The sequence below is a fragment of the Poecilia latipinna genome, unplaced genomic scaffold, assembly GCF_001443285.1.
Source record: "Poecilia latipinna isolate Pla-1442-1.1 unplaced genomic scaffold, P_latipinna-1.0 Scaffold702, whole genome shotgun sequence".
Taxonomy (NCBI): Eukaryota; Metazoa; Chordata; class Actinopteri; order Cyprinodontiformes; family Poeciliidae; genus Poecilia; species Poecilia latipinna.
Genome location: NW_015113318.1, coordinates 18,790 through 40,397, shown reverse-complemented (window position 1 = coordinate 40,397; position 21,608 = coordinate 18,790). Strand labels below are relative to the sequence as shown.

The 21,608-nt window shown below is 38.7% G+C and overlaps 2 protein-coding genes across 3 annotated transcripts in view; both read left to right on the top strand.

Moving 5' to 3' along the window:
• vstm4b (V-set and transmembrane domain containing 4b) overlaps window positions 1–12,497 on the top strand; it is an 18,890-nt gene extending 6,393 nt beyond the window's left edge. Inside the window, exons 2-8 of the mRNA XM_015045029.1 lie at window positions 102–509; window positions 9,521–9,574; window positions 9,766–9,873; window positions 10,376–10,409; window positions 10,544–10,668; window positions 10,973–11,037; window positions 11,506–12,497. Coding sequence (XP_014900515.1) covers window positions 102–509; window positions 9,521–9,574; window positions 9,766–9,873; window positions 10,376–10,409; window positions 10,544–10,668; window positions 10,973–11,037; window positions 11,506–11,631 — 920 coding nt within the window. The 3' untranslated portion in view covers window positions 11,632–12,497. The remainder of the gene's footprint in view (window positions 1–101; window positions 510–9,520; window positions 9,575–9,765; window positions 9,874–10,375; window positions 10,410–10,543; window positions 10,669–10,972; window positions 11,038–11,505) is intronic.
• A 6,561-nt stretch (window positions 12,498–19,058) lies between these two features.
• lrrc18b (leucine rich repeat containing 18b) lies at window positions 19,059–21,608 on the top strand. 2 transcript variants are annotated; one of them, XM_015045032.1, is made up of 3 exons: window positions 19,059–19,262; window positions 19,427–19,682; window positions 20,158–21,608. In XM_015045032.1, the coding sequence occupies exons 2-3, from the start codon at window positions 19,428–19,430 to the stop codon at window positions 20,581–20,583; spliced, it is 681 nt and encodes a 226-aa protein (XP_014900518.1). In that variant the 5' UTR covers window positions 19,059–19,262; window position 19,427; the 3' UTR covers window positions 20,584–21,608. The 2 variants fall into 2 exon arrangements, with proteins under 2 accessions (XP_014900518.1, XP_014900517.1); XM_015045031.1 differs by having other exon boundaries at window positions 19,060–19,262; window positions 19,424–19,682.

Here is a 21,608-nt window from a genome sequence, read left to right as displayed (position 1 = left end):
CATCCACTCATTTATCTGTTCTAAGCATCTATTCAGTGATTGGATGGGTTCAGAGTGTACTCAGATGTAACTCAAATGCAACTATGCAACTTCGTCCTCAGATTTCTGCTTGGCCATCAACGCCACAATCACTCCGTCGCCCTTCACGGTTGCCCAGGAGGGTCAGAACATCACACTCACCTGTGTCATCTCCCAGAGACGGCGAAACACAGCCCTACCAGTCGTCAAATGGACCTTCTTGCCGGCAGGCGCGGATCGACCCGAGGACGAACTCCTGATCGCCCGGGTCAACATGCGGAAAGCTCGCTTCTATGGGAACTACACCAAGAGTTTCCCCTGGCCAAAGTTCAAGCTGACGGTGGTGAAGCAGGGGAAGATCTTCGAGCTGCTCGTCCAGAGGGTGTCCGAGGAAGACAGAGGACTCTACATGTGCCGGGTGCAGGAGTTCAAGAAGCACCAGGACCGCTGGAAGGCCTCGACCAACTACACCGCCGCTACAGAGCTCAGAGGTAAGGGGCCTTGACTTTTCTTTTCCTCATTTTGGGAATTAATTGGAATCATATGATTTTGTATTAAATGTCTCACAACCCTGAAGAGTGGCAGAAAGAACTCACAAATTTAATAGCTATTTGTTTCACAAACCAACTTTTGCGTCTTCAGAAGCTGCAGTTTCTGACCACAAGTAGGTGATGTAATTTGTGTGGCCGTGATTCCAGGGAGCAAAAAGCACGATTCTGCTTTTCATTTGAGAGGGGGAAATGTCATCAGTTAGGAGCAGGCCCAGAGATAAAAGGAATCCTGCATGTCACCAAGCTGCAGCTCAGGCTGAGTAACTGATCCTGGAAAATGAGCAAAGTGTCTGAGGTTTTTCAATGCCAAGAACTGGCAGGAGAGACTTTAACACGGTGGGATGGAGACTTTAACACGCTGCATCATCTTCTGGCTCAAAGATGATCCAGAAAAATTAAAAAGTTCTTCTTTTGCACTTTTAACAATGCTTTTGAGTCAGTCTTTACCCCAGGGGGAATGTTCACATGACAACTCCACTGAGTTTCAAAAGCAAGAAATTGGTTCACATGTTTGAATTTGTCCTGGGTTTTTAGACCCATTGGTCCAAATGTTAGAGAAAGTTGTCCAGGACATTTGGACCAATGTCCCTTTGCAAGTTACACCTCAACCTTGTGCTTTGTGTTTCCATCGAATGCTATTCGTTCACTCTGAAGTTTTATCATGCGTCACTTGTGATGTAGAGCCTCCTATTGAGGCCGTTTACTTGGACCTTTTCCAATCCTTTTCCTGAAAACTCCAAATGAGGTAATTAACAAATTGAGGCATTTTCCGTATTATCGACATTTGCCTTATAAGGGTTTTAAAATATGCTTTAGCTCCGTCAGTTTGCACAGGTCCAGCTGTAATTAATTCTTCATTCTGTTCCTATAAAACTCTGCTTACAGCTGTTTTTGAAAGAAACGTCTCTGGACCCTTGGATAGCTATAGACCTATGTTCAAGTTTTCATTCCTTTCTATGTCTTTAAAAATGATTGACCTCATTTTAAGATTCCAGTTCGGTTTTAGAGCAAACCACAGTACAGTTATAGCATTACTGAGAGTAATAAATCATTTGCTCTGATTCTGGTAAATCCTCAGGTTTAGGGTTGGGTTGGCCTTTCTGGTATGATCTTAAGGTTTTACTTCCAGTTGTACAACAGATCTTACAGTGTGGTTGTTAGCAATCTCTTGTCCTAAACCAAGACGGACCTTGGAGTACCTCAGGGGTTCGATCTTGGACCTTTTCTTTAGGCATATTTATCCTTGGAAGGCATCATCCGGCTGCATATCGTCTATTTTCATTCTTGATGATACACAGCTGTACATCTCTTTTCATTCCAGAGACACTTTTAAAATATTTCATGTGCTGTATTCTTGCTGCTAAATGACTGTTAATGGTGTGACTGGATCAGCAATTTTTCTTTATTTTTAAGTGCAGGAACAAACATGTAGGTTTGCTTAACTTCCTTAAAACAAAAAACTCAAAGCCAACCAAATATTTATGCCATTAAATTCCAGTAGTCTTTATAATTCAGATATTTTTGCTGAACTTTTAATTCTGACAAAAACAAGTAATTTAAAAATATCTCCCTATGTACTGTTGCTCTTGTCCCACCACTCCCTGTTGGTTGGTTGGATCCAACTAATCTATAGCTGCTTTGGAAATTATAATATTGTGGCTTGATTCTCATTACTTTATTTTTCTTAGTATGGCCCCAGTACTCTAAATAGGCCTAATAACAAAGACAAAAAAATTTACCAGTTATAAGAAAAACTATATCAATATTTTTAGTCAGCTCAGTTGTTCACAAATAGTTAATTTGGTACCATCTTAACTAATAAAATGCTGGTGAAGGCAAAAAGCAGACTTTTATGACAGACGCAGCTCTATCTGAGGATAGGTGAAACAAAACAGAACAACGACGCTCCAAAGGTGTGTAATACTAGTAATTTGGTCTTCTGCATTCTGTTCCAATGTGTAATGTTTGGCCTGAAGCAATAAAATGTGCTATAACTTATTTTCTCTTTGTCCCGCCTCTGCATTAACTAGATTGTTCTCATGGCACACCTCAAACATGTGACTAATGGTCCTCAGATTATCCTCTATCCCTCTTTTTACTCTGTAATTGTATAGTCGTGTTTTATTTTCTAAAGCGACATTCCAAGCTACTGACACGTACCTATGATTTTAGGTTGTTTAAACAAAATCTTTGGTGGTTTCAGAAAAGCTGAAAACTCCAGCTGCTGTTTAACAGAAGAAAACTCTACTCATTTTTAAAATGTAGTTCTTCAACAGTCTGGTATTTATATTTGAGGGCCACTGAGTATTTTATGCTTTGAACACCACTACTTGACTCTAAATGTACACTTTTCCTATGGAGTTTCTCTGATGTTGGAACCATAGTCCTTGATGATAAAACAAATTAACACATAAAACAAACCACGAGGATTAGTGTCCCTATAACCAAGTGAAGTTATTGGATATACTTTTACTTGAGTATATGTGCACTTCCATTAACCATACAATTGCGCGATTTGAATCTACCAAAATAAAATAGTTTAATGGAAACACGGAAATTCAGAAAAATCTCAAATTTTTTTGATAAAATGTTTTTGCGCTAGGATGATGTAGTTTTTCAGCTGTATGAAAATATGCGTTTCGCAAAACTACGACATACAAACATTTATTGCTGAGCTGGACTTTTTCAAAGCAAACCTCTATTTCAATAAGCTTTCTACTGAGGTTAAGGGATTGAGTCACTATGATGGGTTATGCCTCACAACCTAAAAATGTAAACATCCCAAATCTTTACGTCTACCAGTGTTTTACTCTCACCCGCTGCTAGATCCTCCACATGTTTTATGGATGCAGACAGAACTTCTTAGCTGTTATATTCAGCTGAGGCGGCTATGGATCACAGCAGATGCACATAAGAGCTGTTGCCATTGGCCTTAATAATGTGGAGTTTCTCTCTCAAAGTTGAGCAGAAAAAGAAAACTCAAAATGCAGAAACAGAACAGAGATGGTTGTAAGGAGAAAGGTAAAGCTTGAACAGCCCACAGGCGAGCCGCCTTATGTGTGGGTCCTGACACACTGTGGTTAAGGAAGTGGGAAGTTATTTCAGTCCAAGGAAGCACTGCTCTATTATGGTTTGAGTAATAATAAAAATGCTTACGCCACTGTATTTCCATGACTCCAACAATTTAGACACCAGAGCCATTAGCACAATGTGTGTCAATAGGAAGCAAACCGAAGAGGCTGTGTTCTCTGTAGGCTAGTCCAAGCTGAGTACCATACGTAGATTTCATGCGAAAACATAACCACAGCCTTTAAAAAGCTGCTGAGAGCTGCACATTCTTTGGGAGTCTTACAGATAAAACGGGAAGAAGAGTTGGTGGGCTTCATTTCCACTCTCCACTTTCCGAGCCCCTTTTTGTTCAAGTTAAGAGATTTTTCAGCAAGGCTAGTAGAAACAGTGTGAGATCTCTTTGGTTGAGTTTACGGTTTTAGCAAATTGTATTCTTTCCAGAGGTTTGGCCAATCTAACAGGGTATTTTCACACCTGAGTTTGGTCGACTCTGTTTGATTGGGGATCAAAATTGTAACGATTGCAATTTTGAAGTGCAATGTCATCTGCATATTATCTAATATTTAAAAGCTCTTCTTCATCGTAAAACAATGACTTACAGTGACTTTGGCAAACCAACGTTTGAAAAATCTTTTTTTCCTCTGTGGTATAACAGGGGTGAAAATTTCATCCCATTATTTATGCAAAGCACTGAACTCAGCTAGACATTCAGCAGTTTAACAGCTCCCCTGGGGCTTTTAACCCCCAGCAACATAGCTCATGTTTTAGATGACTCTCGCAAGAATACTGGAGATTAGATGTGCATACATGTGTGTGACATCAAACTAATTGGATTCTTATGGTGTGAGAACATTAGGTGACCAGGTGTTTTTACAATCAGGCACATTCACTGAACCCCCAGCGACATAGCTCACTACGATAATAAACAGCTCATCAAGAGGTCAGGAGGTTTGCTGGGAAGTTCAAGCCTTCGATAATAGCCTCCACCTGGGATAAGAAACAGATATTAGAGATTTCTTTACACATTTCTCTGCTCTTTTGAACAGTTATGGTTTTAGGTTTAGATAAAGTATCAGAATCATGTATGTCTTATTAATTTTGAACTTTTAAAAATGTATTTTAGTGTTTGAGAGTGGAACAACCAGATAGCACAGCACATAACTTTTAATGCACTGTGGATTTTGTCTTAGCCACACAGGAATAAATCTATAAACTTATAATTATAGTCATACGCTCCAACTAATGTTTTGGTGAGTGTTGACAGCACTCCAGTTAATCATCTACAAGTTTCTGCCACAATTTCGACTCGTCTGCTTAGTACAGTTAATAAAAGTCATATAAATGGTTGGTTTTGGTCCCACTTTTAAGTATAGTCCACATGTTTTCAAGCCTTTCAGGTAGCTTAAGGTAACCCCTACAAAATCAGTTTTTATATGTTTGTTATAGTTCAATCAACATTTGTTTAATTTTGAAGTATGCCATTAGAAAAGGTTGATGGAAATGGCAAAATTCTAAATAATAAATTAAAGTTTTTACACTTCCCTGACATGTTTTTTGTCTTTTGTGGGAAGAGTCAATGTGTAAAAGGGAGATGGAAATGCATTTGCCAAATAAGTTCGAATGCTGTGAACTGTCCCATCCTCTGGTGGGTCTGTGCCTTACCAGAAACACAAAACTAGAAAACAGGCCAGACCTCTACTTCCTGTTTTCTCATTTTTTGGCAACATTTTAGAAATTTGCTCAAAATTTGCAAGAAAAGTGGATGGGAACAAAGTTACTGTCCAGTTTGTGGGATTGTTTTGCTGCCAATGGTAGTGGTGTGATGGACAGAGAGTGGAATAGTGAAAATGGAGGACTATCTCCAAACTCTTTCAGTTGGACAATGAGCCCCAAAACATGAGCCCCCAAAACACAGAGTAATAAATCAAACAGGCTCACACTAGGCTTCAAGAAAGACCTCAGCCTCAGTGGAAAACTGTTATGAAATACAAATGTTATTTATGTCAAGTTGTATATGCTCTAAAATCCTAATATAGCAGTAAAAATTCCAAAAACTCTGAGAAAAACACCACAAGTGAAACTACCTTAAGTGCTCATCAGGCCTCTAAAAAAAGTTTCAGGGGTCCAAATTTACCTGGCATCTTAAAAAGCAAATTAGATGGGAAAGCAATAAATATGTTAGATATGCATCAAAACTGACAACAGGAAGTAAGTGGGTGGAGTAGTAAAGGCTTTGTTAACAGTTTGTCTTCTCATTCATTTACAGTCATCAATAGTACAGCAGATTGGAGCAGTGATGATTCCATCACAGAGGTTCATTATGCAGTCCTGTTCATGTCTGCGTGCCGATGTTTACTGGCTTTGTTGGCGCACAGAAAGGAGCCACAAGTCTAAAACACAGAGTGCAGCTGAACACAACTCTGGCTTTTGTATTCAAACAGAACGTGAAAGAATCCCTCCACTGTGGCCTTTTGGCTTTGTCAGCCATTTGTTGAAAAAGAGATATTTTTCAAGATGAGAGGAAAACAGTTTCAAGGCACACAAGCACTGCAGATTTAGGAGATCGGCCATTACTCTGACACGCACTGCAGCTGCGCTGACTGAGTCACGGAGAACCACTGGCAAAAATGTAACCCTGATTTAGTTTGTAGATAACTTACTATGAAGGAATTATGGATATTTCTACCAGCTTAGCTGCAATTTAGGAGAAAATAATCAGTGAGAGAAACATAATAGCGTGCTAACTACTAAAGGTGTAATAGTATGAATATGTATGAGAAATTTTCAGAATAGCCCATTTGGTTTTACAGGCATGTGTACCGTACAGTTACGTTATCTTCATGTTTATGTAGAACTAAGAGCTATTAAACACCAAAACAAACTGAGTGTACTCCCAACTATCACTAAACTCAGCTACTTAAAGTTATTTTTTTCTTTTCAGCTACTGTGACAATGGAGAAAGAAAGAACCTTCTCTGTCACCATTTTTTAACACTTAACTGAATTACTCACCTGAAACAGCTTGAAACTGAATGTAAACACCAGTGGTGTTAGAGGAGGTCCAAATCCTGCTGCAGCATTTAGCTAGCTTAAAATGCTACACAGCTGCAGACATGTGGGCAGGATTCCCTCTCAAGAGGGAAGTCCCCAACAGCTGGACTTTCACAGTGAGTCCAGGGAACACTCAAACATTGGGTGTACTAAAACGACTTCAAAGCGATAACATTTCATATTGTCAAATATTCTATATCACATAAGGGTGATGGAGGCTCGGGAGGTAGGAGCTCCTCCTGTTCGTCCTCAAATCCCCGCTCCATCCATCTCAGTCATTGTGTTGTTGGGTAACCCGCCTTGCCTGCAGCTGGTGGTCAGAGCGTCAGTCAGTCTGGCTCAGGACAGCTGTGGCTACAACATACCTCACCCCCATCGGTGTGTGAATGACTGTATTACGACACGCTTTAGAGTCTTTGTTTTCAATTCTTTAAGGATAATCACTGATGGGCACTTTTTATTTATAGCATTTTATCCAGTCCACACTAAATCTCCAGTCAGTCCTATCCAAGACACTCTTTGACGCTCTAAAACTTAGCATCTTCAAATTATTTCTAGAAATTTGAAAAATACTTTGCTTACCATTGAAAATGGTAAAGAATCTAAACATGTTGTAAACATACTGACCCATTACAACGTTAAAACCGTGGTGCGTACCGAACTGGGAAATTTAGTTTGGTAAATTTTCCAGTTTCCCAGTTTACCGAAATAAATTCTATTGAATTTATTCTATTATTCTATTGAATTTATAGAATAAATTCAATAAATTTATTGAATTTATTCTAATAAATTAGAATATACATCCCAATGAGTTTCATGTCAGATGAGAAGTACTTTAAGACGCAGATACCTTAAGCAGGTATTAACACTTCATTAAGCCCACATTTCTGTTTGTAGAAACAGATTTTCTGTGGGTATAAATTTTAAACATGTTTTTATTAACCAATGAGAAATTTGTCATAATTAAAGGTTTTCAAATATCCATCTGTGTTTAATTAGTCTATGTTTCAATTACTGATAAAATTCATAAAATGGACTTCAGATATTCTCAAAAAAGAGGGGAGTGGTTTTCCTTAATACAATGAAATAAATAAATTTTTAATGAAGTTATCTTTAAAATTATAATTTTTTTATCCAAAAAATTAAAATTTACCAAAAAAAAAAAAAAAAAAAAAGAAATCCGTAGATGTTGGGAGGATAATGTGAGCCGTCAATGTCACTTGTGAAAACGACATTAATATTTCTCCAGACGGACTTTTCCTGCTCATGTCCACCTCATGATGTCGTACCGACTTGGTAACATGTCGGCCACGAGGTTTGGTTTGTCAGTCTGCCAGCTGGCCTGTGAGAAAGTCTCCAGTAGGCGAGATGGCGAGCCAGCCCGTCGTCAGCTGCTGGTGGTTGTGGGTATTTCGAGATGTGCTAGTGGGTGTCACTTCACAAGCTTCCTGCCACTAGCTCGACAACAGTACCGCCATATTAAGACTCCTGTGGTTGGATGGGGTGGAGAAATGAGCGAGTGTGTGTGTGTGTGTGTTTGCAGGGGGAGCGAGGGGGGGAGGGAGGGAACTTCACTTCGAGCATGGGAAACATATTAGGAAGAAGAGGATCACCAGTGGCTTTTTATTTGAAATGTTCGGGGTGTAAATAAGACTTGGAGTGACTTGAAGTTAGCAGATTCAACAATAATAGCCAGCCAATCAGATAGAGAAAGACCTTCTTGTGGAACAAACATTCAACCGTCGGATTGTATGCTGTTGATACCTTTTGCAGTTTTATTACTTATGAGTTGAATTTGAAGATGAGATATTCAAAGTCTGAATTTACCATATAGAACTAAGGATAATGTTGTAATTGAGTTTCAAATTTTGATTTGTTTCTTGTGAGGTCTCACTGGTTTCAACATTTTTCTCAAAATTCCTGAAGTAAATTTATACTGAATTTGTTTTACCTAAAATCAAAGAAAATAAAATATTTTAATGAAATGAATATACCTACTGTTGAAGAATTGGGATCTCCCATTATACAGTACCCCTGAATATACCGTTCTGGTATATTCAGATCGGTATCTGAATATATCGATCTGAAAATATACCAATTCACACAAATGCGTTATTAAAAGTTTTCTAATTTTTCTGGATGGATTGTTTACTACTTTTGTCTGGGGCTTAGCAATAACAACTGGATATGGGTCACTCTTTCTGAAAAAATGCTTCCTGTATTTAGCAAAGTTGAACGAATGGGTGTGTCCAGGACTGTGAGTAAAAATAGCTGAAAATGAGTGGTTAATGATAGAAACATGTGTGTCGAGCTTAAAATGTTTCTTTAAGATTTTCATTGGTCGGCAGGCTGGAAAAATTTGCATGGTTCTTGGACTTGGTCAGGGGCCAAACAAAACATTTCTAACGGCTATAGAAAATATGTGACATAAAGATCACCCAAGTCTTTAAAGGGGTAACATTTTACTCAAATAAATGATTTCAAAAGTTCAAAAATGGCAGCTAGCTTGAAAAAATGGCATCCTAAAATTCAAGCGGCCAAAAGAAAATATGAAAAACATGCAACATCAGGTATAAGCATTCAGTTTTTTATGCTCATATCCAGACATGATGGGGGGAGATCTGAAAAGTGAAATAAAACATGAATGTGAAACATTTAGATGCTTTTACACAAAGGAGGAGGTCAGCTTTGGCTCCATGTCTTCCTACAGTTAGCTCTATTTAAAGCACAAGCCTATGTGTAATCAAGCTCCAAAAAAAAAAAGGAAAGAAAAAAGCCACAGTGATGACTACAGACCTCACGTGTTTCTATTCTCTCCCTCTTTCTGTGCAGTGCATGTTCTACCGACCACCGAGACCAAAGAAAGTCTGTGGAGTTTGTTTGAAGGTGAGTTGTAGTATTTTTAGCAGATGTGTCCACGTCTGTGGAGAACATGAGCAGGCGAAAATATCCCAGTCTGAAGGAGCAGCTCAGAATAACTCTGCATCATTTTGTTTTTTACTTTGTTTTGCCTGTAGTTAACGAACATGATGTTTTTTGAACCAATGTGTGTGTGTGTACGCGTGTGTGTGTTCCAGATGTGTACCTGTGTGCAGTGCTGATCTGCTCTGTGGGTCTGCTGTGCATGTGCATGTTCACTGTGACCATAATCTGCCAATTCATACAGAGGAAGCAGAGACTAAAAGGTCAGCAACACTTCTTTTTGTTACATATTTTGTGGGTTATTTAATGTGATATACCAACATAAGATATTGTGAAATGGAAGGAAAAGGATCCATGGTTTCCAAATGTTTTCAGCCCCTTTTACTTCAATACTCTAAGATAAAATGCAGTGCAAAAAATTACCTTCAGAATTCACCTAATTAGTAAAGTTCCACCTGCCTGCTTCATAATCTCTAAAGTGAATATTTGCAGATGTTCTCCGTCCCATGTAACCGAGCTTGAAGCATTCTGCAAAAGAGAAATTTCTACCTTGAAACATATCTTTACACATTTCTTTGTTAAAAAGCTAAATAAAAAAAAAAACATGTATGGTTCTCCTTCTACATCTTAATTTATGCAGTCAATAAGATAAATTCTTAATGTAATACATTGTTGGTTGTACTTTTAAGAAGGAAATAACATTTATTCAGTTCTCTTCCCGTTCTCCCGCTAATGTTAAAACTAAAATCTGTTGTATTTTTGCAGATCAGTATCACTTGGTTAAAAGCCCTCAGAACAGGTAGGATTCCTTGTTTTGTTTTGTTTTGTTATTTTTACACTTCACTTTCTTTCAGAACTCCTCTCTTGTTAAAAATGAAAACCAACTGAAAAAAACACAAACTAAACTACGCTATTTACTTGGTTTCACTCCAGCTCAGGAGAGACGGTCACCAGCGTAGTCAGTGTTTCTCCTGCTCTTCCTAAGAAGGAGAGGAGATACAGAAAGAAAAGGAGCAGGGACTACCAGGAGGAGAAACCACCAGAGATACCAGCGAAAGGTAAACACAAACATGTGCTGCTTCAACAAGAACAGAAACAAGTCTGGAAGAATATATCGACCTCAACACGGAAGTACATCAGAATTAGCTCTGAAAAATTTAGGGGAAGCTAAGTGCGTTGAATGATTTTAAAGTTAGCAAAAATGCTAAGCGCTAAATGAAAAATTTGAGGAAGCTAAGTGCGTAAAACAAAACATTAGCTTTGCTGTTAGCACAACAGTGAATTAGCGGAAGTGTGTCCACCATTGATCAACAGCAGAACATTCAGCTTTCCACAGAACTCATCTGTATTTTGTCCTTGCAGCCCCCATCGAAGACAAAACTCGCAAACCCAAACTATTAAAACCTCAACCAAGGAAAGTAGTTCTGGTGAGTTTGTGCTTTCAGTTCCTAATCTTGTTTTCAAGTATTTTTTTTTATCCACCGTGTTTGGAGGAGAGCTTTATATGGTCAATCTAGGTGTAAAACATTCAGTCACACACAGTCCACATGCTATGAAAGGAGACCAACATGGAGTTTAAGGTGTGGAAGATGAATGTGAGAATTTCCCATAAAATGTGTGATGATGTGGTTTTTTGATTATATATGTTTTAAAGTGCTTTTAAACCCAGAACTCCTGGTTGGTGGCAGCTGCAGAGAGCATGTTCACATTTACCCAACCCAAAAAAGTTATGCACTTAGTAAATCTACACCATCTTTAGCCCTTTAATTAGCCTAATTAAGTTTTTTATAATGGATTTTTTCTTCTTCTCATGCTTCCTCGTCCCACCACTGACTCCCCTCTCCTCCGTCATTATGTTTTCCTCCGCCCTTGCCTCACCGCCATCTCGTCCCCAGCCCAGGATAGTGGAGGAGAATCTGACATATGCGGAGCTGGATCTGGTGAAGCCGATCCCAGAGGCAAAAGCATCTCGGAGCGGGACTGTGTACGCTCAGATACTGTTTGAGGAGCAGCAGCTTTGAGACGGAACACAAACCACTAAAAAAACTGTGCCTTGTATAAAAACTGTTGACTATTTATGCTCTGTTTTTGTGCTGTTTTGTAAAGAATGGTTTGCGGTGGAGATAAATGGGTATTGTTTTTTTTTGATACGACAAACTTCTACATGTGGTTTTGTAGATATTTTGTATATCTTCTTCATATGATAGTAACATACAATGTGACATTTTTTTGCTTTCTTTCGTTTGTTTTATATTGGAGTATTTGTATTTAATGTGGTGAAGTCCTGTGTACCCCAAACTAACATGGTAGACGACTTAAGCTTAAGGAACTTTAAATTTACTGGAATCTGCGAAAGGAAACACTTCGGAGATACTTCTGAAAAGCTACAATAAAATTAACTGGCAATCTGAAATCCCCAAAATCCAGATTATACAGCCTAGAATCAACAGGCCCAGGGCGTCTTCCCTCACATCAACCACCTTGTCTCCACTGCCTGGACTAAGATGAACCAGTCTCCTTAACCTATGGGAGCCTCACCTATGGATGTGGTCTCAGATTCATCAAAACCAATGAACTGAAATTACTCTGACCCATTCCATGAGAAGACAAGGCCTTTGATAAGAATGCTCATTGGATTACCAAAACCCCTCCACCGTGTCAAGCTGATGATTCCTTGGATGTTTCAGATGAGAATCATTTCCTCTAAGTTTGAGACCATTGGAAAGGGATTGTTCCGTCCATTCTTCAAGTAGAGGACTTCCTAGTATTTTGCCATCTTGTTCTGAAGGATTGAGCAAGCTATGGAGTCTTGTACGTGGTTACGTTAATTTCTTGTGCTGAAGAAAAAATAAGTTCACGATTTAGTGGCCCATCAATGTTCCGACTCTTGCCAACAGTCATGAGACACGGAGCAAGGAAATGATCGACTGGGTCAGGTTTTATCACACAATAATCACATGATCAACAACTGGATGTTACCACTGGCACAAACCAAGAAGAAGATGGCAGGAAGTAGTGGGAGGATGATGACGCAGCATGTTTTTTGATGACCCATCACGTGAACAACTTGAACATGTTGTTCATGTGACTTTTAATTGCATAACAGAAACAACACAATTGCAGAATTGTTTTTTTTTAACATTACCGGAATATTGACATTTTGCGCATGTTTGTAATGTAAATGCATCTAGTGAATGATGTAAACATTTCTGAATGAGTGACAAAATTACTGACATATGTCATCATGATTGTGAACTAATCCATTCTCCTTCTAATGTGTCCACAGCAATATTCCCCTTCGAAGCATCTGGGTTCAGTCTGTTTCTGTTTGTCCCCCAGCAATTTATTATGACCACAGAGTTGATACAAACCAGTAATTAGCCCCCCATTTTCCCTCATGGGCAAGTATGCAAGACCATGCAGGCACTTTCATCTGGCGCCAATGTCAACTCAACAGGCTGTTCACGGCACACACACATTTATACACTCATGAGAGACAGGACTGGGGTTACGCTAAAATGGATACAAGAAAAAGCACACCTGATTGTTGAGGTAATGCACATGAATTTTGAATTCTCTGTTTGGCATAAATTTCTGCTTAATTTGAATCTCGGTGAGGGGGTTTTGCTGATCAAGAGCAAGAAGCCACAACATGTCCTACAAATCTGTGCAACTCTTGTTTTTCCACTTTCCATCGCTGTGTGTGTGTGAAAACAATTGGATCCTCTCTATTTTCCACTCAGTGATCTTTTGGACTCAAGAATGAGAAAAACAAAAGGGGGAGCATTTTTAAACGGTGAACTTGAAACCCAGACGCAGAGGCACCCGATCCTTCCCTCCCCTCAAGACTTTCACTATCTTCCCTGGGCTTATCCATACAGCTGGAGCTCTGCTGCCTGCATACTGAGGCTCTTAAAAGAGTTTATCTCAAAAGGGAAGTTTCGGCTCATTTCCTGTCATCAAATGTGAACTGAACCAGCATCTGACTGTTTACCAGTTTAACTTCATATAAAGCCACTGAATAGACGGTACTGGCTAACTAAAGACTGATGTCAAAAACATCAGTTAATAAAATTAAGAAAGCAAGAGTTGGATGACTGTGCATAACAAATGGGACACTCTGTTCTCTGGGTGTTTGTAGGAAAAAGCTTGTTGTCGAGTGTTTTTCCCAATGTTTGTATTCTCTCTGTATAAAATAAGTGACATTTTGGTGGATAGTAGAAGTGTCTTAAAAATGCCTTTAGACTGTGAAAAGTAAAGTTCCTTCCAAACCACATTGTCCATAATGGGCGTCTGCTAACCAGAACCATATGTGTGAACTGTGCCTCTGTGCCACCTCTCGCTTTTCGCTCTCTCTGCCCTCTGCTGACCTTGGCACTGGTCCACATTCCTGCATTTAGGCTTGTGCCTTTTTATTTGTTTTTGTTTTTTTCTTGGACCAACGTGTAAAAAGAAGTGAAATAAATTGACTATAAAGGGGAATTCAAGTAAAACTTTGTAGAAGTGTTTTGGGTAATTTTTTCATAGTTTCATGTATGTTGATGTTGGTTGGTGAAGGTAAAATGTCTCCCAACTTTGGAGAGAAAAGTAGTCAGTATCACTTAATACAAAATAAAATAGATCATTTTCAAATATTGCTAAAACATAAAAGTGATACAATTCTTAAGTAATTATAATAAATTATATATAGCAACTACACGTGATCAAAAGTAAGCACACTGTTTTTTTTGTTTGATTAGTGACGCCACCAAATCTTCAGTCTGTTCACTTCAAAGAGTCGTTTAAATTACTCTTTTTTTAAAATGTATATTTTAAGAAGTCATTTTATTCCTGATAGTTTTATGTTTTTTGTGGGTGAAGTTCACCCACAAAAAAGAATAATTCATATTTAAAAAATAATAAAATCCTACAGTATTCTTGCAGAAAAATAAGTATTTTGATAAAATATAAAACTTAACAATAAAAATGTAAAATACTCATGTAGCTATTTGAGTATTATAGTGCTAGTTGTAATACAGAGAAAGAAATAATAGGAAAGTGTAACCAAACCAACATTAAAGGGAAAAAGTGGATTTGAGTTGCTTTAACAGAAACAAAATTCTACTTCTGCAACATTAAATATAATAATTAAGGCAACACACCAATGGAAAACACTCTAAAGGGCAACAAGAAACCTAGAACGGAGCGCACCATGACCGTCCTCATCCTCTCTTCCGCCACATGAAGTCTTTGTCAATGCAGCACCAAGGTCACGCACACTGCCGCCATGACACATGACCAAAACAAACGCTGGAAGGCAGGACCTCCGCTTCTACATGTCTCCTTTTTTCGGTGTTCTGACATTAGCTACGTCAGTCTGCGTGCAATTAAGAAAATAAATATTCAGGAAGGGAAACGATAATAAACTAAAAAGATAGATCTTAAGGAAATAAATATGGCAAAAACTAGAGTGAGATTAAGCAAGAAAAGCACTACTTTAAGCAATATCTAACCATATTAATCTGACAGATGATTAACATGTCAGAACCTGGAGGTGGAGGTCAATCTTGTCTGAGGATAAAAACATGCAGCCCCTAAAGATATACAAATGATGTCAGAGGAAAGACACAACCTATTGTTAAATCCAAAGAGGGTGTGTGTGTGTGTGTGTGTGTGTGTGTGCGCGCGCGCGCGCGTCTCGTGTACGTCCTCCTTCCGGTCCATAAAAACACAGCATGTAGTAAACACTTTGTCTATGTCCAACAGTTCCTGTGTGGTCACGATAATCCATAGCTACACTGGCTTCGGAGCTAAAACAATAATCAAATGAAAGGCCTTGGGAGGGGAAGATCACAGGACGGAGGAGTAAAATCACCGACTCACCGTCCAGCAGTCGGCCGGTCTTGGCTGAGTCTCTTCCTCCTGATTCCTGTCTGAGTACGAGGGCCACCAATCCCCCCAAACCCAATCTGCTTCCAAGACAAAGCAGCCAGCTGACCGTGCCGGCTTAACGAGTTCACAAACATTTTTCATTGTCCTCCAAGTCCAGCCAGTTTAAAAATACACACCAAGTCAGTTGGCCTGTAAATTTGCAGAGCTGTGCTTGTTTTGCCAAGAGCCCAGTTAAGGAGAAGGAAAAAAGGAGAAATACTGTAGATATTTTCATCTCTGTGACAGCAAAGAACATACAGTCCTGTGAAAACGCACTCCTTTTTACTCTATAAGAGTAAAAACATTCTTGTGAATTTCTTTTATTACCACTACTTAAATGTGTCAGATCATCAAAACAAATCTAATTATCAGACAAAGTTGAGCTGTGCTTCCATCAACCATAAAATTGCACAAACTGGAGTTATGAAAACAAATCTGCTTAATTGAAACACGGCAAAAAAAAAAAAAAAAAAGTTTTTCCATCAGAAGTTTTTGATGAGGTGGTTTTCTGGCTGTATCAGAACTAGTGTATTTTACAAAACAGCAAATGAAACACTTTCTGCATCACAGGAGTCATGTGATCATCAACCAGATATTACTATAGGCGGAGAAGACGAAGAAGACGACTGGAAGTGGTAGGAGGATGATGGCCAGGCATGATTTTTAATGACATATTGCAAAAACGGGCTTATTCATGCGTGATTTTTATTACATTTCTTATTTAACGGAAATAAGAAATGCAATTTCACAATTTTGAAATTGTGTTTCTTCAAAATTAATGGAATATTGACCAAGTTTAACCACATTTATAATGGAAAAGCAGCTACTGAGGAGTTTTGTTCTTGTTTTTGTTGTCGTTTATGGATGACAAAGCAAAGAAGCTCAAGAACTGAACTCTTCTCCCTGACCATCCTGCATGTAAGGAACTGAAATTTAAATTACAGATTTTTTTGTCCCATTAAGCAAATAGAAATAATAAATGGTTTTCCTTAACTCCATTTATAATTCTGACTCTTTGATTTTCGCATTGCGTCAACCTGTCGGCACTTAAAACTCCAACCCAACAATTTGACTTGTAGAGTCATTTAGAAAAGCTTTCTCAGAGCCCCGGCAAACATTACGTCCAGTCTACAGTAGGCTTGCCTGAGTGAAACGTGAAGAAAAAATATCAAAAAAACCAAAAGGAGCTCTTTGATTTTGTCGCGCTAAAACAAAGGCAACACAGCAGCCACACAGTTTAGAGAAAAGGAAATCCTTTAAATAAACACAGGACTGGCTCTGCCCCCGCGGTGCCAGCTTTCCCAAACATGTCCTATAGTCTGTCACTTACCTCTGCTTCTCTAGTTTTCAATTAGAAGGTTTGAAGAATAATAACGAAGGAAAAGTACAGTGTCTGTCCAAAGTGTACACACCGCTGTTAAAATGGTGGCTTTTTGTGGTGTAAGAAAGGGCTACAATAAATAATTCCTTGCCTTTAATGAGACATTTATTCTGCATAATTAAACAGAAAAGGAAACGTTTGGGGTTATAAAACTTAAAAAGCTACAATCTGAAGTGTTCACACCTTTGAACGAAATCAGTTGAAGTACTTTCTGGTTCAGTTTCAGCATTTCCTCAGCAGAGGTCTGTCTGCATCACACATATCGACTCCATAACACTTCCCCACTCTGCTTGAAAAGGACCAGTCCAACATCATCATCAGCCAATAATCTTATTTTGAATGTGAGCAAAGCAAAGGAGATGACTGTAAATTAAAAAAAAAGGGGAGTCAAACCCTACTTTCATCACAGGAGAAGAAGCGGAGGTAGGGGTGCACCGACTGCAGTTTTCCAGTTGATCGCCGATTATCAATCTTTAAAAAGCCTGACCTGTGGATCCCATTTTGGCTGATACCAATTTTTTTTGCCTGAAATGTTGCTAAATATAGCAAGAAAGTCACTGAGTTGGCAACATTGGGGTGACTATTGTTAATTCTATAACATGACCTGGTGGGCCGGTATTTCAGTCAAACCTCTCACAGGAGAGCGGAAGAGGACAGCGGCAGATTTTTAGACCGTTGCCGAGGTAAAGGTCGTACTTTACCTCGGCTTACTTCACATACAACTACCGGCCAATTGGTGCATCCCTAGTTGGAGATGTATAAATACCTTGTGGTTCAACTGGACAACAGACTGGACTGGAGACTCAGAGAAGCCGTCTACAAGAAAAGAGCAGGATGTACTTCTTGAGGAAGCCAAGATATTTTAGTGTTTCCAGCAAGATGCTGCATACATTTGAGAATTCTTGGTTCACACTGCAAAATTTTAAAATTGACTGATTTTCCAAACCAAAGACACCACACATTTTCAGAAGTTTTGTTCATAACATAAGAATAAAATGTTACCCCCTTATGGTCGTACAACAAATCCTAAGGGATGGGGAATTAAAAGTTATCAAAATCTTGAGTTTTTGAGCATGTTTAGGGGGGCATGGCCAAGCCCTGTGAACTGCATGCAACTTTCACATACAGCAGCCGAGTTGCACAAACTTGGCATGAGCCATCCAGGTTGGATGAGCGACAATCCCATGTGGTTGTATTCTGAAGTCATCTACAGAGCCAAAGTAAACAGTAGTATTCTGTTTATCCTCACTAATAATATGGCTTTTTATAGTTTATTTTTTTCCACTGTGTGACTGCCAGCTGTGCTTTTTCTATTAGAAACACTATCACAGTTCCAATTTATGGCTTGGACGGCCATCTTTTTTCATTTTACCATTTTGTTTGACTTTGAGCAACATAATCAACTTTTATTCAAAGACTAATGTTTTAACCATTTCTCCTTTTTTGTAACATTTTAAATGATAATGCTGTTTAAGTTCCCTGTTTATCCACTTTTTTATGTTTTCCTCATAAAAAAATAAAAAAACGTTTTACATGTATTGCTATTATAACTATGTATGTTTTTCTGAAGCTTCTTTGATGGAGTTTATTGTCAAGCTGACACCACCCCCTGCTGGCACAAAGGTGCTACTTTTTAAAGCAACAGAAATCATCTCGCACCTCAGTGTCCTATGCGTTTTAGAGGCTTGGTCTCTGCTGCACTTCATAAGCTTTTAAGAAATTTTCCATCTTGCTCATCATTTGTGTTCACTAGATAAATATGGTGTACATCTGTGTTATGTCATATTACCCAAAGCCGTGTTTTCATTTTTCCAAAATGAAATATTCCATCACAAAATTCATTACAATTCTAAAACATTTTGATCAAAAATTATTTTTGTTTTGATTGAAGTTAGCTTTTGTTTGAATAATATTGAAATTTTTTTTGGGAAAAGTCACTGGAATGTGAAGTTCAGTTTTTATACAATATTTTTAATTGGAATCATCAATAAAACTTGTTAATCCTTACTGCTGTCTTCAGGCAGTAGATAGCAGTGCGAAAGTTTGTTTTTAAAATGGAGTTATTCTGTTGTCATGGAAACAGATTCTGTAATTTAATTAAAAATATAAAAAATTTAGTTCCCCAAGGGAACAACCAGTTCTACTGCACAAGTTGGACAGTCAGGGCTCTAAAGTCCGTCCACATCAAACAAAAGTTGCTAGGGAACGGATAAAAACAAACGGTCTGTGTGGCCAAGTGAGAAATGCGTTGACACTCCAACAGCTTGGATTCAGACTCTTTCTTGTGGCTGTTTTTAACAAGAACAATTCTTTCATGGTCTGTGATGCCGTCAGTCCAAAGATCCAGCCTCATTAATCCTGGTAAGTGACCAGATTTGCTGTTTTATACTAAAGCTTCTTGCTGGGTATTTTTTTTAACTGCGTCGTCATGGAACTAAACTAAATTCATCTGAGGACCAAGATGAAGCCTAAAGATCATATTTAACCGTCCGTTGTTTCTGACTGCTAACCGTGTTCTGCAGCAGTATGGCCAAGAAGAAGAAAGGCGGTAAAAAGCCCAAGCCGCTTACTCTGAAAGCGGTTCAGAAATGCGTGGACCTGACGCTGGACGGCAGACGGAGGCTGGACCTCAGCTACAAAGGCCTCACCACGGTGCCTGCTTGTGTCCAAAGGGTGATGGACATTGGTGAACTGAATCTGAGCAGGAACCTGCTGAAGAAGCTCCCACCTTTCATAGAACACTTCGACAACGCCACGGTGTTGGATCTGCACAGCAACTATGTGAGTGTGGTTTTCTGGATTTAAACTTAAACTGTTAGTGTTGAATTACAACATATGTATTTAAAGTAGACTTCACTTTAAGAAAAAAATGTTTTCTGAAATATTTAACCATATTATTCAAGACTGAAAATAAAATATTGTGTTACAAGTGTTTGTACCATTTACCATTCTGCAGTTAGTACTGGGATCAGAGGCAGAGGAGCTCTTTTATTTTTATGCCAGATTATCTGGCATATTAATTCTGTCACAATAACATTTTAAAATGTTAAAAGCTTAATAAAAGTTGCATACTGAGAAATTTCCTCTTTTCTTCTAGAAAATTTATGAGCTTAATCTCAAAATTTCTGGAGTTTTTTGGCAGAAATCTACTCCTTCCACGCCGTCGTAGTTACTCAATTTCCAGATTATGACTCATCTGGTTAGGAAGCGGCAGCTCCACTGTGTGACCATGACTGTGTTGCTTCTCTGATTGCAGCTAGATGAAATCCCTCAAACCATCAAAAGCCTTACGGGTCTGACAGTCTTGAACCTGTGCAACAACCGTCTGACGAGCCTCCCTATCGAGATCGGCAAGCTGAGCAATCTCCACATCCTGAACCTGGGACTCAATCTGCTGAAAGCCCTGCCCAACTCCATCGGCCACCTGAAGGAGCTGCGCTACCTTGGGCTGTCCTACAACCACTTCGTCGTTGTGCCCACCTGCATCGGCAAGCTGAAGAAGCTGGAAAAGGTCAACCTGGAAGGGAACCCCATCAAGTACCCGGAGGTGCCTGGAGTCAAGAAGTGGTCGAAATCGGACCGTTTCCACGTGGTCAAGGAGAGCCTTCTGTGTCGGAATTGCCTGGAGACTTTTCAAATCGAAAGGGAGAAGTTGAACTGCACGGACGGCTACGACATCTAGCCGCCCGACAGGGTGGGGGAAAGGAGTTGGTTGACTTTTAAAATGCAATCACGCAACTCACAATGAAGTGAGTGAGAGCATTATTTATCCTCGATCCATTTTTACAGTGGATACATGTAATGCTGGTTGGGTGAGAGTTGCTTTGGGTTTTTGTTAAAGCACATCTAATATGAATTAATATACACCAATTTAATAAACTATTTGGTTTTTATGCCAACACGAATAAAAATGATTTTCAGAAATAATCAAATATTGGAAGAATATTTAATTGAAAATTTAAGGATTTAAAAAAAAATAGTAATATTATACACTAACATTTAAGCTGGTATAAAATGTAAGGATGAACCGACGTGAAACTTTGGGCCAATATCCGAAATTAGATATTTACTGACATATATATTTTAATACCTTTTCGAGACCTTGGGGGGCTGGGGGGAAACGACTTCAGCACTTTTTCTCTGCTTCAGGTAAACTTCCCACAATACCTTGCTGCATCAGCAAAGGATGACCAATCTGTTCTTACATTTCTTTAGATTTTTTGGAATCTTTTTAGCCAACTTTAGGATGCATTTTCTGCATTCTACATCTGTGGTAGTAATCTGCAGAGAAAATTGCATATCTACTTAGGGCCACATTACTTTGGACAGATCTTTTTGTTCTGTAAGACTTTCCAAACACCAGTGGATCACCGTGTTCATGGAGGCTCGACTGTGTATGTCATAATGCTCAAAGCCTCACATCTGAGATTAAAGAACATTTTCTAAGGCTCAAAAGACTTAAAGACATAAGCGCTTTAAATGTTACGCTGCATGTTTAATGAAGCTAGATATATAAGCTTAACTTTTTTAAATAAAAGTTTTTTTTTTTAAATAGGTTTTCTGTAATATTTTAAATCAAATATTTGATATTTAAAACGCAGCACAGCATGTTTCGATAGTTGTAATCCACTAGAGGGCAGCAAAGGCTGCAGACGCTTTTGGTTACTACCACCTTATTAGATTATTTGCAATAAAAATCCAATCACA